At 37.6% G+C, this 19222-nt stretch overlaps 1 protein-coding gene across 1 annotated transcript in view; it reads left to right on the forward strand.

Moving 5' to 3' along the window:
- The window catches only part of LOC115215640 (leucine-rich repeat-containing protein 7-like), a 157495-nt gene that overhangs the window by 108114 nt on the left and 30159 nt on the right, over positions 1-19222 (forward strand). The window contains exons 6-10 of the mRNA XM_029784890.2: positions 6701-6790; positions 8100-8220; positions 13783-13857; positions 15588-15732; positions 17011-17083. Coding sequence (XP_029640750.1) covers positions 6701-6790; positions 8100-8220; positions 13783-13857; positions 15588-15732; positions 17011-17083 — 504 coding nt within the window. The remainder of the gene's footprint in view (positions 1-6700; positions 6791-8099; positions 8221-13782; positions 13858-15587; positions 15733-17010; positions 17084-19222) is intronic.

Raw genomic sequence — 19222 nt, forward strand, 5'->3', positions numbered from 1 at the left:
ACCAATATATCCTCATTTTTAAGACAATTAAGTATGATATAATAGCTGCTATTTCTGGCAAGATGAGGAACTCCATGTGGGGCTCCATCCTTGGCTAAAGCTGATGATGAGAGTGTGTGGGGAAAAGTAGAAGGATGACAAGTTCAAAGTAATCTTATACCAATGATGATAAGGGTGGTGGTGGTAATGATAATCACGATGCTGCTGCTGATGGTAGCTGTGAGGATGGTGATGTCATCGCTGTCACACACAACAACAGCAACCTTGACCACCCCTGCAGTCAGTCTTGATAACACAGACTATGATCGCAGGAAGTGCCAGCTGTGATCTTCTCACTCCCCTTTTTTTTCTTTTTTGCACACATCTTGTATCTCAGTCTGAGTATCAACATGTTTTCCCCTTTATAAGATGTGTGTGTGTATGTATACACACACATGAACATACGTACATACATATATATATATATATATAGTGAGAGAGAGAGAAGGAGAAAGAGAGACAGATAGATGGATAGATATATATATTTATGTATGATGTGTGTGTATATATATGTATAATACATACATATATAGATATATATAAAGGATAAAATTATTATCATATAATAATAATAATAATAATAATAATAATAATAATAATAATAATAATAGTGGCTAGCATGCATTAAAACCCCTCAGTGGTAAAAATTAATATGTCTATAATTATGTATATGAGTGATTTAGGTGGTTTAGAATCATTTTGACTTCCATTTCTAGCATGCTGGAACTTTTCCTAGTACCCTTCATTATAAATATATAGTTATATATAATTATAGATTTATATGTATATGTATGTATTTATATATATATAGTTAATCCAAACATGAAAACACAACAACGCGAGGACGTGGAACAAGTATAGTATTATTGGATACTCAGGAAAGAAGGAGGGTTTAACGTTTCGAGCGGAGCTCTTCATCAGAAACATAGAAAAAGGAAAGGTCCAAGGAAGGGAAGACGAAGGGAAAAAAATCGCCAACGGTACACACGAGGTCACATTTTGATATATATATGGAGGTGCAATGGCCCAGACTAGCAGTTGTAGGATTGCAGTTTCAATTCCCAGACCAGGCATTGTGAGTGTTTATTGAGTAAAAACACTTAAGGAGCCATGAGGCTCAGGCAGGGAGTGGTGGCAAACCCTGCTGTACTCTTTCACCACACCTTTCTCTCACTCTTCCTGTTTCTGTTGTACCTGTATTTCAAAGGGGCCACATTTGTCCCACTCTGTGTCACACTGAATGTCCTTCCAGAATTACGTTAAGGGTACACATGTCTGTGGGGTGCTCATCCACTTACACATTAATTTTTTTTCTGTTTTCATTGATCAGATCAACTGGAACCCTCATTGTTGTAACTGACGGGGTGCCACGTTATATAGACACACACACAAATATCAGCATCATTTAACATCCGCTTTCTATGCTGGCTTGGGTTACACAGTTATGTGTGTGTGTGTGTGTGTGTGTGTATATGTGTCTGTGTATGTGTGTGTGTGTATTCCTTCTGCCTCTCTGTCTCTTATCACTTGATGTAATATTAACTGATGACTTCATTTCTATCCTATGGTGACAGCAGCACCTACAGCAGCAACAACAGTACCTTCTTCTATTATCTTTTTTTTTCTCTCCTCTCCTCTCTGCTCCACCCACCTGTTATTCTGGTCTCAAAGTCTTATTAGCTGCTCAAGTCATTTCAGGGTTAAACGAAACACCCACCTTGAATCATTTCTAGAAAATCCTGTTAGCACCACCAGGAACTGGAGGAGGGAAGAGATGGATGTGACACAAAGGAAACAGCATGATATGGTGTGTCACTCCACTTCTCTTCTCACCTTATTCTGTTAACCATGTGTGTTTTGTTTGTCACATATATATATATATATATAAAAGAAAAAATAGAGTGTAAAATCTACAGAAGACTTGTGTTATGTGGTTAAAGAATATATTTAAATCATCATGTTAGAAAAATGTTATAAAATATTGTGTGTAGTGACTTTATTTTTGGAGAAGTAACTGGTTTCGTATTTTCTTTTCAAATTTCTCAAATTTCTTTACTGATATTGTGTCATCTCTTTGCTATGGTGTGATACTTTTATACATATACACACACATATATATATATATATATACACACATAGTTTTATATATATATATAGTCACAGGTGTTTTGGGTCCAGTCCCACCTTGGGCAAGTGCCTTTAACTAAAGCCTCAGGCCAACCAAAGCCTTGTGAGTGGATTTGGCAGATGGAAACTGAAAGAGGCCCATCGTATATATATATATATATATATATATATGTGTGTGTGTGTGTGTGTGTGTATATATTTGTGTGTTTGTGTTTGTCCCCCCACTGTTGCTTGACAACCGATATTGGTGTGTTTATATGTCCCTCTAACTTAGCAGTTCAATAAAAGTGATCAATAGAATAGGTGCTAAGCTTATACAAAGAAGTCCTGAGGTCGATTTGTATAACTAAAAGATAGTGCTCCAGCAGGGCCGCAGTCAAATGACTGAAACAAATAAAAGAAAAAATATACACACTTATGTTTGTGTGTATGTGTATATATATATACACGGTAGTCTCTTGCCATATCATGGTTCACCTATCGTAGTTTATTATTTAAGCCTGTATCAACTCCTCCGTGGTGCTGTTTTACATTTATAATAAAATAAATATAGACAAATTACAAAAATGATTAAAAAAATATACACTACTGTTTCTACTTCACATAAATTTTGTTTGTACTTCTTGCACTGAAGAGTAGTGATATATAATTAATTTGATTTAATCTAATTAATTTAATTAATTCTATTCAACCGTGAATTTGCATAATTTTTATATCGCTGTAAGAAACAATTGTCTGCATGAATTAAAATTCTCTGATATATTTTAGCATCTTCTCTTCTCCATTTTTATCAAAATTGTTGAGTTTTATGGGATTTCTTTCTATAAATTCACAGAACACACCATATACATACATACATACATATATATATATATATATGTGCATACTCCTGTTCTCTGGTGGTAGTAGTGGTGTTGTGGTGATGATTGGTGGTTGAGGTTGTTCAGAGTGGAATTCAAATGCTAAAGAAGGTGAGGGCCTTCCTTGTCTTGATCTCTCCAAGCGAAATCTTTAGTGACATTTCGTGTGCCTTTATGTTCTGAGTTCAAATTTCACTGAGGTTGACTTTGCCTTTCATCCTTTCGGGGTTGATAAATTAAGTACCAGTGAAACACTGGGGTTGATGTAATCAATTAGTCCCTTCCTCCAAAATTTCAGGCTTTGTGAAAGGATTATTGTTATTAAGGCGGCAAACCTGGCAGAATCGTAAGCACGCTGGGTGAAATGCTTAGCAGTATTTCGCCTGTCACTACATTCTGAGTTCAAATCCTGCCGAGATTGACTTTACCCTACATTCTTTTGGGGTCGATAAATTAAGTACCAGTTGAGTACTGGGGTTGATCTCATCGACTTAACCCGTCCCCTCAAATTTCAGGCCTTGTGCCTGTGATTGAAAGGATTATTATTATTATTATTATTATTATTATTATTATTATTATTATTATTATTATTAGTAGTAGTAGTAGTAGTAGTAGTATTACTATTAAGGCAGTAACTCCCACCGAGCTCAACTCCCACTAAGGTCAACTTAACTTTTCTTCCCTCCAGAGTCAATAATATGATGAATGCTGGGGTGTCAGTGTTATTGACTTTTCTCCTCCACCAGTTAAGAATAATATTAATAAAGAGATTATTGTAGGCAGTGCTCGGGTGTGCACTGTAACACATTGAGAAAGAAAAGGGTAAGAGAGGAGACCAAGTAGAGAGAGAGATCAATGAAGGCTAAAAGGGGACACAAAAAAAAAAAAGAGAAAAGCGAAAATTGAGAAAGCCTTAAAAGGTGCATGAATGCAGGGCTTTGACCCTTTTCTTATCATATTTCTGTTAAAATATTCTGACAACCGATGGTGGTGTGTTTGCGTCCCCGTAACTTAGCGGTTCAGCAAAAGAGACTGATAGAATAATTACTAGGCTTACAAAGAATAAGTCCTGGGGTCGATTTGCTTGACTAAAGGTGGTGCTCCTGCATGGCCACAGTCAAATGACTGAAACAAGTACAAGAGTAAAGAGTAAGAAAATTTTGACTGGCATCTCTCAAGAACAAATCATAAAACCTGGGGTGGGGGGGTTGTATAAAAAAAATGCTTAATTGTATGCTGTGGGGAGAAAGAGAAAGAACAGGATGTTGTGGCTGTCATGTCTTCCTCGAGGATATCAGTTAACCAGTGGTGCTGTCTGTTAGAAAAGAAAAAATTACAGAACAACTGCAGCTGCAGCAACAACAATAACAATTACTATGTTGTGTTTCAATAACAAACAAGGAAACAGGAGTCCATCCACAACTTCTTGGTCAAGTGAGGTCACCATGAGTCAGTACGTAACCTAGCAACACATCAGACCAGCACCTCCCCCACCACGACCACCACCACACACACTTACACTAAAGCTAGAGGTGTGTTCAATTCTAGTTCAGAGACCTACTTCTGTCTTTTGTTTTATGACTAAGACACAAACAAACAGGGTTTAGTAAAGTCTGTTTCCTTTTTATTTTGAGGAGTTTCAAGCGGGGGTTGGCTAGGTTAATAAATTTCTGCAATTGGAAATGGTGGAGTGGTTGTTGCTGTAGTTGTTGTTGTTGTTGTTGTCGTCTTGGGCAAGTGTTTGGGGAGAGGCAGAGACAGAAATGGTAAGTTTTCAAAATAAAAGCATTCTGCAGACAGCAACTGTCAATAAAACAGAAATTTAAAAAATGTATCCTTCCTCTGTGGCCTCTTACCAAATGATCCAGAAATGACTTGTCATTAAACAACAGCAAGTTCCAATGAGTCGATGAGAGACTCTGTATGGTTGTTGGACCTGCTAGAAATAGCAGTCAAATATCTGTCAAATAACACACATTGCTGTCTTATATAAAATTAAAACACTTAAAATAATGTGGTTTTACATGGTCCTAAAAGAGAGGCTGAAAGGGCATGACTGGAAGGCTTTATATCATTAGTCTGTGTTCTTGACCAAAACTGACCTGGGCTTAAATAAGAATATTGACTTTTAATGACACAGAGAGCATCAAAGTGGTTTCTTGACCTGCTAGAAATAGCAGCCAAATCTCCTTCAAATTGCACCCAACTGTCTTGATAAATGGCTGACACATTAGATAATGTGATTCAATACAGTGTCTGCAAAATAAAAAAAAGGCCAGACCTGTCAAGGACGAGTTGCCTTTTATGCTTATAAAAAGTGAAGAAAAACATGCTTTGAATTGTGAAATTCTGGAATAAACTGCTTGCATTGGTTGTTTGCTATAAGGACACTGTACCCTTCAAAATTTCTATGCTTCCTGGAACCTGCCAACATTACTCCTCACTTGCTTATCCAGCTTTTCCTCTTTATGGTTCTTTTACTGTTCATTTTTTTTTTTTACCTTTCTGTGTTTTATTCATGTCCTGAACTTTTGGCTCTTGTTGTTGTCTCCCCTTATTTGAGTTATTGCTGCTCTCTCGCCTCTTCTACCCTTTTTCAAATGAATTACAGTATACCCAAATGCTGTATTCAATAAGCTCATTATTATAGTGGTGATTGTGGAGGTGCAATGGCTCGTTGGTTGGGGCAATGGACTTGCAGTTGTGGGATTGCAGTTTCGATTCCCAGACCGGGTTTTGTGAGTTTTTATTGAGCAGAAACACCTAAAACTCCATGAGGCTCCAGCAGGGGGCCGTGGTGAACCCTGCTGTACTCTTTCACCACAACTTTCTCTCACTCTTTCTTCCTGTTTTTGTTGTACCTGTATTTCAAAGGGCCAGCCTTGTCACACACTGTGTCACACTGAATCTCCTCGAGAACTATGTGTCTGTGGAGTACTCGGCCATTTACACATTAATTTCACGAGCAGCCTGTTCCATTGATCGGATCAACTGGAACCCTCGTCGTCATAACTGATGGATTGCCATGACGACAATAACTGTAATTAAGGTGGCGAGTTAGCAGAATCTTTAGCATGCTGGGTGATATGCTTAGCAGCATTTCGTCTGTCCTTACATTCTAAGTTCAAATTCTGCCAGGGTCAGTTTTGCCTTTCATTCGTTCGGGGTTGATCAATTAAGTACGAGTTAGGCACTGGGGTCAATGTAATCGACTCGTCCCTTCCCCACAAATTTTGGGTCTTGTGCCTATAGGAAAAAGGATTATTACGAAGGTGATTAAGGTGGCAGATTTGTCAGCATGCTGGATGAAATGCTTCCAGTGAATCAAATGTGTGCCTCTATATGATTGTTTGACCTGCTAGAAATAGCTGTCAAATAGCACACACTGTTTTCTTATACAAAGACAGGGCATGTTAAATAATGTGGTACTACAAAACTCCTAAAAGAAAAGCTGAATGGTGGCATTTCATCTGCTTTTACATTCTGAGTTCAAATTCTGCCAAGGTCATCTTTACCTTTCATCCTTTCAGGGTCAATAAAGTAAGTACCAGTCAAATACTGGGGGTGATGTAATCAATTAACTTCCTCCCCCTAAATTTTTGGCCCTGTGCCTGTAGTGGAAAGGGTTATTTTGATGACCCCAAGACTTCATTCTGTGTTTGTATCATTTCTAGGTTACCTGATGGCATTACACAACTGCTCAACCTGCGAGAACTTTACTTGAATGACACCTTTTTGGATTTCCTCCCAGGAAACTTTGGCAGGTGAGTCCTATCATATCTTGTGGGTGTGTGTATGAGTGTGTGTGCATGTGTGTGTGTGTGCATGCATGCATGCGTGCGTGCATATCCCTATGCACGCATTTGTCTGTATTACTTAACTTTTACTTTTACTTGTTTCAGTCGTTTGACTGCGGCCATGCTGGAGCACTGCCTTTAGTCGAGCAAATCGACCCTAGGACTTATTTTTTGTAAGCCTAGTAATTATTCTATCGGTCCCTTTTGCCAAACTGCTAAGTTACAGGGATGTAAACATACCAGCATCGGTTGTCAAGCACAGACACACAAATACACACACACACACAATGGGCTTCTTTCAGTTTCCGTCTACCAAATCCACTCACACGGCTTTGGTCAGCCTGAGGCTATTATAGAAGACACTTGCCCAATGTGACATGCAGTGGGATTGAACCAGGAACCATGTGGTTGGTAAGCAAGCTAACGTATGCATACATACACACAGACAGCCCCACATACACATGTTCACACATACTGTATATGTACATACATATATGTAAATACATACATGTATGTATACATAGCATGTATAAAACCATGTAAGAATGTATATATATAGTTGTCTAGTTTTCATGAAGCATTGTCTGATACACATGTAAATGTTTTAAATGTTTATTTTTAAAGGCAAAACAGTGCAAGTTATAAAAATTAGCAATTCATGTTGATGGTTAGTATTGTTACCTGGTATTTCAATATTTCAAGGTGGCAAGCTGGCAGAAACGTTGGTACACCGGGCGAAATGCTTAGCAGTATTTCGTCTGCCATTACGTTGTGAGTTCAAATTCCGCCGAGGTCAACTTTGCCTTTCATCCTTTCAGGATCGATAAATTAAGTACCAGTTACGCACTGGAATCGATATAATCGACTTAATACCTATGTCTGTCCTTGTTTGTCCCCTCTATGTTTAGCCCCTTGTGGGTAATGAAGAAATAGGTATTTCAATATTCCAAGGTTAGGACCTCTTCTTCAAGAAATGTATGGAGAAAAAGTGTTGATAGCTGATTTCTTTAACATTCTGACCTCAAATTTTCCCAAGGTCAGTTGGCCCCTCATTGTTTTTGCAATTGCTAGAATAAAACTACCACCCAGGGATCAGGATCGATGTAACTGACTGTGTCCCCCAAGTTATGGCTCTGTGCTTTATGTCAGAAACTGTTGTATTTAACAGATTTTTAAAATCTTTTTTCTTTTTCTGTTTCTTTTGAATGTCATTCATCAAGAATCTTTTTGGTTATTTGTAAGAAAAGATTTATTTATTTTGGAATCTTATTTGTAGGCTTACCAAACTGAAAGTTCTGGAACTTAGAGAAAACCATTTGAAAACCCTACCAAAGTCCTTCTCTCGTCTTGTTGAGTTAGAACGGTTAGACATTGGCAATAATTCGTTAACAGAACTTGTAAGTTCCTGTCTTTTGTACAATCCATTTTTGTCTTCTCTTTATTTTTGTTGCTTCTCATCATCATTATCATCACCAACATCATCGACATCACCATCTTGATTGACATCATTATCATCATCATCATTATCATCAACATCATCATCATCATCATCATCTTTGACATGATTGTCATTGATAATATCAACATAACCATAACCATCATCATCATCATCATTGTTAGCAGCAGCAGCTTCCTATGCTAAATGAATCCTCATAATCCAAATGATTTCTTATTAGTGACCCTTGCTCTCATAAGCTACTACTCCTACTTATCATTGGGGCCTGGCCTCTACAGCAGAACAGCCTTCCTATTGCCAACCACTTTACTGAGTATATCAGATGCATTTTTTGTAGCCCCTGCACTGAAAAGGTTGATGAGTCCTCAATGAAACACGGTTAAAGGGACCGCACAACCCAGTGATTTGTCTACTTGTTTACCATCCTCTTTGCACCGGCACCAAGGATGTTGTCGAGTCTTTGGTGCGACTGGACTGGAGGTTCTCTCAACCCTACTTTACCCCTGCTGGTTCACCAGTCACTCTAAAGGATGCAGAGGCTGGGTAGGGCTTACAGTCATGGCCAGAAGGCTGCACCAGGCTCCAGTCTGATCTGGCAGAGTTTCTACAGCTGGATGCCCTTCCTAACGCCAACCACTCCGTGAGTGTAGTGGGTGCTTTTTACATGCCAGGCGAGGCTGGCAACGGCCACGATCGGTTGGTGCTTTTCTATGTGCCACTGGCATGGATGCCAGTCAAGGTGGAGCTGGCATTTTAAAATTTCTGAATAGAAAGCTAGCCATACCAGAGTCAAATTCAACATGTTTGTCATATTCCAAATGTATTATCTTTAAATATCCTTTTGTTTACCCTAAAATAGCACAAAAACCAATCTTACATACCAATCTTTAAATATCCTTTTGTTTACCCTAAAATAGCACAAAAACCAATCTTACATACCAATCTTACATATAAAGAATATCATGACCTATTTATTCCTTTACTTTTGTGCATGAGTGAATTCTACACAATTCCAAAAGTTTCTATAGCAAACAAAAATAACTCCCCCCCACCATGCCTTTCTATCAACCCCTCTACTACAGACATTATTTCTTTCTATCTCTTTTTATTCCCCCTCTTCCTACACAACTACTTACCCTGACTATCTAGACCACACCTAATTTTCATTCACATTACTCCACTTACTAAAGGAATAAGCTACTAAACCACCAAAGATTATATAAATCCAGAAAGGACCAAAGCAAATCACTCTCTGATGATGGTGGAACTTCAAAGTCACTGTCAGCCTCTTCCTTGTAAAAGTTCATAAATATGTACTCTACACAAAGTATTGAATAACGGTTTAGTTTAAAAGAAAATTGTTTTATATATAAATTGACATAAACACAAACACTAATATAAGAATATCAGTTTATACACGCACACACACACACATATATATATATATATATATATATACTCATACAGACACACATATGTATATACACACATATATACATATGTGTATATAATTATGAATATCTGCACATATGTTTATGTATGTATGCCCATATACATGTATATGTATGTATGTTTATTTGTATTTGCATAAATGTGTGTGTGTATATATATATGTGTAGATATCTATACATATATGTATATATTTATATATGTATGTATGTAAGGATATATATATATGTAAATATATATGTATATGCATGCACACACACAATTTAAAATACTGACATATTCTTGCTTTCATCTCTTTTCTATTTTCTTCACTTCCTTTTTCCCCCCCATCCTCACCTCACCACTTACCCCTTCTCCTTTTCTCTCTGCTATCACAGATTCCTTCTTTCTTTTCTTTTCCTCTCTCTTCCATATTCTTTCTACTCTCCAATCACCTCATCAGTCTCATTTAAGCCAATGGCATTGCCTTGCCTGGTTGCTTCAGCTAAGTTCATGTTTGTATCTGCTTTAGTGAGTCAGCTCAAATGAAGCATGGAGTTTCATCACCACCACCACCACCACCACCACCGCCATCATCACCATCATCATCATCATCATCATCACTATTTCCACAATCATTATCTTCTCCACCACCATGGCGGTAACACACAAACATCATCATCATCACTACTGCCATCACATCCTTATTTAACATGCCAACCAACTCCATCACCTTCATAACAAATGATGAACACATTTCTCTGTATATATATCTATATCTACCTGTCTGTCTGTCTGTCTGTCTGTCTGTCTGTCTGTCTGTCTGTCTGTTTGTCTGTCTATCTATCTATCTATATATGCGTGTGTGTGTGTGTGTAAATATATGTATGTACATATACATATACATATACATATATATATATATATATATATATACACACATATATACACAAGCATATACAGACACAGACACAACACACATGTGTACATACATGTATTTACACACACACATGCTTATATATGTATGTATGTGTGTATGTATGTGTATATATATATATATATACAGACAGACAGACAGATAGATAGATATAGATATATATTCAGAAATGTGTGTGTATATCAGCATATATATTTATATATAGATACATATATATACACAGATACACACACATAAATATATATATACATATATATATAAAGATAAACTCATATATATATATAGACGTATATATACGTATTTCTTAATTACCCACAAGGGGCTAAACACAGAGAGGACAAACAAGGACAGACATAGGTATTAAGTCGATTACATCGACCCCAGTGCGTAACTGGTACTTAATTTATCGACCCCGAAAGGATGAAAGGCAAAGTCGACCTCGGCGGAATTTGAACTCACAACGTAACGGCAGACGAAATACCGCTAAGCATTTCGCCCGGCGTGCTAACGTTTCTGCCAGCTCGCCGCCTTTATACGTATCTATCTATATACGTATCTATCTATATGTGTGTGTGTATGTATCATCATCATCATCTCATCATCATCATCCTTTTCTCCATGCTTGTATATAGATTAATGTTGAAAAATGCTTCTTATGAAAACAGGAAAACAAACTACTTCATGTATAAAGGAGTTTTTAGGGAATTTAAATGGAACAAATAAAAGATGTTGTCTATCGCTGACTGCCGTAATTCTTCACCATATCGTGGTTCACCCATTGCAGTTTATTATCCAAGCTTATGCCGATTCCTCCGATACAAGATATAAAAATAATTTTAAAAAAAATATACAGTACAGTACTGTTTCTACTTTGCAGATTCTCACCTATTGTGGAGGGTTTTGGAATGTAACACCCACGATAGTCGAGGGATTACTGCATTGGTATTTGAGCATATATTTTATATAGGAACCTATACAGCAAAATAGCATTTTGACTTCACATATTGAAATGTATCCCTAGACAAACATTTATAGGCTTGATGGACATGCATAGCAGACATGCACATCATGTGTGCATGTGTATATTAATAATTATTTCTACTCTGGGCACAAGGCCTTGAAAATTTTGGGGTAAGGTGGCTAGTTGATTACATTGACCCCAGTGTGTAACTGGTATTTACTTCATCGACCCCAAAAGGATGAAAAGCAAAGCTGACCTCGGCAGAATTTGAACTCACAATGTAGCGGTAGACGAAATGCCACTAAGCATTTCACCCGGTGTGCTAACAATTCTGTCACCTCGCCACCTTATATGTGTATATTAATAATATATCTACCTAACTGTCTATATATTTCTATATACATATATCACTTTATCCACCAGACTATTGGATGTGGTTATACATCATTGGTCACAATGCACTTGTTTGTTATATTATATAGCCTTATTTGTCTTTGTTGTTCAGACCCATGACACTATCCACTTTGAATTGTTTCTCTTGGCTTATTTGCATTTCATATATACACACACATAATCATATAGGAAGGATTCTCCCGTCAAAGATGAGGTATGAATGTTCAGCTTCTGCTGAATGACCGGCACAAATGATTTGTTTATAGTGGTCAAACGCATGTGCTGCACATTAGCTCACTCTTTCCATCGACTCAACATTGCCTGAAGAGGCACAGTGTGTGCCACGCATCAGATATAGAAGGATCACAGGGCAATGTGAGATGAGGTGCCTTGCTCAAGAACACAATGCACTACCTCATCCAAGAATTGAAACCACAGTTTCATGATTGTGAGTGCAACACCCTAAACACTTGGCCATGCACACACACACACATATATATATATATATTCATAGGTAATGCACACACACACACACACACACACACACACACATACACACATAGGTGTGTGTGTATAGATATACATTGAATGGGTGTGTGTTTCGTATGTATATATTATATATAATATGTATATTATATGTGTGTATATTATATGTGTGTGTGTATATATTGGGTCATCCCATAAATAATGTGGTTTTTTTTATGCTTCTTTTATTTTGCAAAATTAAGATAAACAAATAGAAATATTATTTCTAGATCTCTCAAAGAAAGACATTGGGTAAAGTAAAGACTATCTGCCAACATGATGTGGCTGTCCTGAAAGGGACGATGTTACTATTGTTTTAGCCCTAAGAAACATTGTTTCTAGCTGGCTATACGACACACTATCTGTGTCCTTATATTTTTGAACAGGGAGCTCAGCATTCCCATCAAGTGCAAAACGAGAACTGTGGACTAGTTTCTGGGTTATTGCCCTTTAGCAACACATATATTCAAACAGTGAATTTAGCAATGCCATCTGGTCAAAGCAACTACTTTGGGTTGATAAAGGGCATTAACCCAGAAACTAGTCCACAGATGTTGTTTTGCGCTTGATGGGAATGCTGAGCTCCCTGTTCAAAAATATAAGGACACAGATAGTGTGTTGTATAGCCAGCTAGAAACAATGTTTCTTGGGGCTAAAACAACAGTAACGTCGTCCTTTTCAGGACAGCCACATTATGTTGGCAAATAGCCTTTAAGATAAACAAAGTTCTTTTTTAATCTAAAATATACTCTCCTTCATTTTTTACAATGCTGGTAGAGTTGCAAGCCTCCTCTTCCAAAATTCACTTGTCCATGAGGGAAAATACTCCTCCAGTACTGTTCTGACCTCATCTACAGAATTCATATTTTTTCCATCCAAATGATTTTGAAGACTGGGGAATAAATGATAATCACATGGGGCAATGTCCGGTGAATATGGGGGAGGGGGCATCGTTTCCCATTCAAACTGTTCCAGCCTCTGGAATGTCATCCTCGTTGTATGTGGCTGAGCATTATCCTGATGGAAGAACAGCTTTTTTGTCTTGAAATAAAAGTCAGTTGTTTTTCTTCTAGTGCTGACTTAAGCCAGGTGTATACCATATACTTAATTAAATATATATATATAGATATACATACATACATACATATTGATATATATATATATATAGTACACACAACTCATGTTGGCATGGAAAGCATACATAAATGATAGTAATGATGCGAATAAAAAATTTATGTCTTTCTCTCTCTATTTCACAGTCTGATGTCATTGGTGGATTGGTCAGTCTGCTGGAATTATGGTGTGACCAGAATAAAATATTTACCATCTCCTCGGTAAGTTCCAGATTGGTTGCAGAGTTTTGTTTTCTCATATTGTTATTTGAGTTTGTTCTTCACAATCTGTTCTAGAGATTCAGATGCTGCCCCTCCTCCAACGCCACCCACCCCCACTGTCTTCCTCCTCCTCCTCATTGTTGTGGTTGTTATCATCATCACCAACATCACACACATACATTCATGCATGCATGTACACACACACACACCAAAATTGACAGACACACATACACATGTGCTACTGACTTGTGTGCGCGCACACACACACACACATTCATAGAAGACTGGAAACTGTGTGGAAGCCTGTGGGAGGAATGTTTCCTGTTCTGTTGGTGCTTGGCTTAACAATATCATCACCACCACCACCACCACCACTTCTTCCTGGTTGTTGGGTGCTTTTAGCAGAAACCATTCTGTTTCAATCATTTGGACCAAATCTTCAGTCTGAGGATAATTTCCCTCCCTCCCTCCTATCCCCCTCCTTCTTTCTATGCCCCTCCCCTTCTTGCTTACTTCTGCCATTCCTTCTCTTCCATTTCTCTCTCCTCTTTCCATTCCCCTTCTTTCCTCCTTTCCTTGCCCATCCATTCCTGCCATTCGTTCATTCCTCCCTCCCTCCCTCCTCCCACATCTAGGTTTTTATTTCATTGGATGTTTGCAATTTTAAAATTTCCTTTGATACTTAACTATAATCATCTCAAACAATTTGCTTAAATCAATATTTCAATATAAAAAAAATAAACATTCCCTCCCTGACCCCTATACTCATTGCGTTTTTTTTTCTCTGGCAAATGTTACCAACACTTGAATGGTATAACAAAGGGATCTTAGATAAGACACAATTATGCTAATCAATATGTATAATATTTATTAGACTATCAATACAGTGTTAGGAAGAAGTAAATGCATGATGTTGTATCTATGTTTTTTAACAGATAGGATGAGGGTCAAACTCATAGGCTTCACAGTTTTTACAGCTCATCAGGCCTAACTTATCTCAAACAGCTGAGAATGACCCATCATTGATCAAATTTTTATTTTACAGCAAATTTAAACACATCATCATCATTGTCATCAGGATTATTATTATTATTATTATTATTATTATTATTAAACACCCATGTTCCATACTGGCATGGATTGGTTGGATTGATAGGATCAAGTACATCCAAAGCCTGCATCATACCCTAATGTCTGCTAGGGTTGGGTTTCTATGGCTGGATGCCCTTCCTTTTTCCAACCACTTTGCAAAGTGGACTAGGTACTTTTCTCATAGTATTAAGATTCCCTTCAGTAGAGAGGGAGACAACTTTAGGCTAAGAGATGAGGGTTTATGCAGTGGTTCTCAAAATGGGGTTCATATGACCCTTAGGGCTCCACATAAGATTTTGTTGCTAAAATTTATGTACAATAAACTGATTATATTTCTAAAATTCACAAAATATTTTTAACAATTTTTTTACACAATTCTTAATAATATTTCATTATTAAAATATATAAAAGGATTTATTTTAAACATTGAATGGTTATGGAGGTCCACTAGCGTAAAATAGGAATCAGAGGGTTCCATAGGTTAAAAAATGGTTGAAAACTATTGAGTTAACGTATTAGAGAAGGGGTCAGAACAGAACAAATTATTTGCTATAGAGGAATTACGTAACTGCAGCCATATATTTCTTTACAAACAGTTAACTAGATGACAACTTGTTTGTTTTTTCTTATCTGTGCAGCTCATTGGTAATTTGAAGCAGTTAATGTTCTTCGATGCCTCAAAAAACCAACTGGACACATTGCCAAATGAAATTGAAGGATGTACTTCTCTGGCCGACCTTTATTTGACCAGTAACAACATCAAGTTCCTGCCAGATTCCATTGGTTTGTACTCCATTTTATTTACTTTGCCTCAGTTTTTACCATCTTTAAATGCTAATTCAATCAACAATTGCCTGTGAAGTCAGCACTTTGCTACAACTTAACCTCATCAGACAAGACACTGTATACATGCACACACACACACGCCCACACACGTGTGCATACATGTGGCTGTGTATGTGCATGTGTGAGTGTGTAATATTGTGCCTCATATAAGAATACATGTGTGTGTGTGTGTGTGTGTTTGTGTGCCTACATATAATTGTATGTTGTTTAATAGTCCAGGTTTTATGCATGTATACATATGTAAATAGAATTACATATATATATATATATGTATATGCATATACATACATATGTGTGTGTAGCGGGTATGTGAGAGAGTGTTTTTTGAGTGTCTTCTTGTCTTGAGATTATGCTCTGGTTGTATATATATATTTATATATTTTCTTCTTTAGTCAAAAACCTTTAATATTTCTCCTATTCTTTACATAGTCCTTCCTCTACTCAATACACACACTCTGCCACATAGGTGTAAGATTCAAATAGTTTTCTCTATTTTCCCCTATCCTATAATTGTTGTCCTGTCTCTTGGCATTATGCATATATTATTCTGTTTTTTGCTTCTTGTCTTCATTCCTCACTTCCTAGTATTATATTTATCTTTGAAGTTGTTACTGAAACCACTGAACCCCAGTTCACTAGTTATATTGAGCTGAGGGGCAGATATCATTCCATAACCTCTGCAACAGCAACAACAGCCCCAAAACCATCTTCTCTGTTTACTTTCTTCCTGTTTCATCACAAACACAAATGGTTTGTTTCTGTATATGTATGTAAGTAGAAAAAATAATAAGCAGACAACAGATGTGCAGATGTGGTATTCAAAGCTTTACAGGACATACACACATTTCAGCCAAATGACAAAGTAATTACATAACCTCAGTGGAAACATTATGCACTCATACGCTTTATCTTGTCAGTGTTCTGCATGCATGCGTGTGTTTGTGTTTGCATGTGTGTGTGAGCATGTGTGTGTGTGTGCATGTGCACACGCCCTCATTATCATTTTAATTTCCACTTTTCCATGTTGGATCAAACAGAATTTGCTGAGGTATATTTTTTTTACAGTCTGATTCCCTTCTTATGCGGACCCTCACCTATTACTAATCAAGGCAATATTTTCCTCATGGTTGTGTCATTCCAATCCAACCAAGCCTAACCCATCTCTGCCGAGTGACTAATGAATTTGACCTGCAAATTTTTTTTCCATCCTTTTAGGACAATTGATCAACCTGACCACCATGAAGATCGACGACAATATGTTGACCTCTCTGCCTGCTTCGGTCGGCAAGTAAGTATGCTCTGTTAGTTATTAGTCAATTCATTTGTCTTGGATTTTTATCACACATGTGTCAAAAAGAATAATGCATTTTCAGCTGTTAACCCTTTTGTGCCGTTATTTCAAATCCTTTCTGAAACGACCCCTAGTTTTACAAAATAATATTCATGTCAAACTGATCTTGATTAAAACCTTTCATCAGAATTTCTTGTTAATTTCTAATCACCAGCTTCATCATCATCATCATCATCATCATCGTTTAACGTCCGTTTTCTGTACTAGCATGGGTTTGACAGTTCGACTGGGGTCTGGGAAGCCAGGAGGCTGCACCAGGCCCCAATCTGATCTGGCAGTGTTTTTACAGCTGGATGCCCTTCCTAACGCCAACCACTCCGTGAGTGTAGTGGGTGCTTTTTATGTGCCACTGGCACAGGTGCCAGGGGAGGCTGGTAGCGACCATGATTGGTTGGTGCTTTTTACGTGCCACTGGCACAGAAGCCAGTCAAGGCAGCGCTGGCATCGACCACATTTGGATGGTGCTTTTCATGTGCCACCGGCACGGAAGCCACTCAAGGCAGCGCTGGCATCGGCCATGTTCGGATGGTGATAATGGTAAAATTGTTCTATTGAATTCTTCATTATTTTTAACATGAATTGAAACCAAGGCAATGTATTTCAACAGAAATATGGTAACAAAAGAGTTAATGAAGTCAGGTCTTTCATTTGGTTTTGAAAGTTTTAAATTTGAGAGGATTTTGTAAAATAAGTGACGTTTATTTTAAGTTGGTGTACAGAGTATAACTTCAAGGATCATTACTGATCCTTATTAAATTTAGATATGAAGAATTTAGAACGAGTGGTTTCTGATTCATTGTACCAGAACCAGATTTGGACTGATTGGCATCAAAAGGATAAAGCATTCACAGTAATCCTTGCATGTAGTGACCCAGTGAATAAGGTGTCAGCATGTCTGCTTATATAAGGTGAAGAGTTCAAATCCTGTTGGAGTCATATGGCATTTCCTGGACAGGACACTGTTACTCCACTTAATAGCTTTTCTTCCGGCCCTTTATTTTCTGAGTTCAAATGCCACCGAGGTCAACTTTGCCTTTCATTCTTTTGGGGTCAGAAAAATAAAGAACCAGTCAAGCACCGTAATCTCTGTAATCAGCTGCCCCCTCCCTCACCAGATTTCAGACCTTCTGCCTATAGTAAAAAGAACTACTACTACTACTACTACTACTACTACTACTACTACTACTACTACTACTACTACTACCACCACCACTACTAACTACTACCACCACCATCACCACTACTGCTACTGCTGCTACATCCACCACTGCCACTAACAACACCACCACCACCCCCACAACTACTACTTCTACAACATTTCCCCTTAATATATATAAAATACGGTTACAGTTTCTTCCATAATTTACAAAATATAATTATACACCTTCCATAATTAAAAAACAAAAAAAACATGTTAACATTTTTCCCATAATGTAACGTTTGATGTCACTGAACTCCTTACATAGGATAAAACATGCAACTCCTATGTGGGAAGGTCTGTGTGTGTGTGTGTGTGTGTGTGTGTGTGTCTATAAAGCGTTCGCTCTGACTGAGCTCTCTTTCTGACACAGTCAGCAGAACTAAATATTGATTTCTGAGACGTACTCAGCCGAAGGTGAAAGGGTGCAGTTGATTATGTCAGCAACTCTTTATTGCACCTTACTTATTTAATCAACATCAAAGGGAGCCTCTACGTGGTCACTAGAGCTGCTAGAAATAACAACCAAATCTCGTTCAAATTACATTTAAAAAAGAGAACGACAGATAATCTAGTCCTACATACACCACCACTACCAACATCATCATTTCTATCATCACCACCATCATTGCCACCACTGTGACTATTACTACTTCCACCATCATCATCACCACCTCCACCACCATCATTACTATTGCCAACATTATCATCACCATCACACTCACCACCACTACCACCATCATCACCCTTACCACTACCACTATTATCACCACCACCACCAATGCTACCATCTCTACTACTACCACCATCATCACTACCACCATCATCATCACCACCACCACTATCATCACCATCACCACTACCACCACCACCACTAC

Source organism: Octopus sinensis, linkage group LG9 (genome assembly GCF_006345805.1).
Source record: "Octopus sinensis linkage group LG9, ASM634580v1, whole genome shotgun sequence".
In the NCBI taxonomy this organism is placed as follows: domain Eukaryota; kingdom Metazoa; phylum Mollusca; class Cephalopoda; order Octopoda; family Octopodidae; genus Octopus; species Octopus sinensis.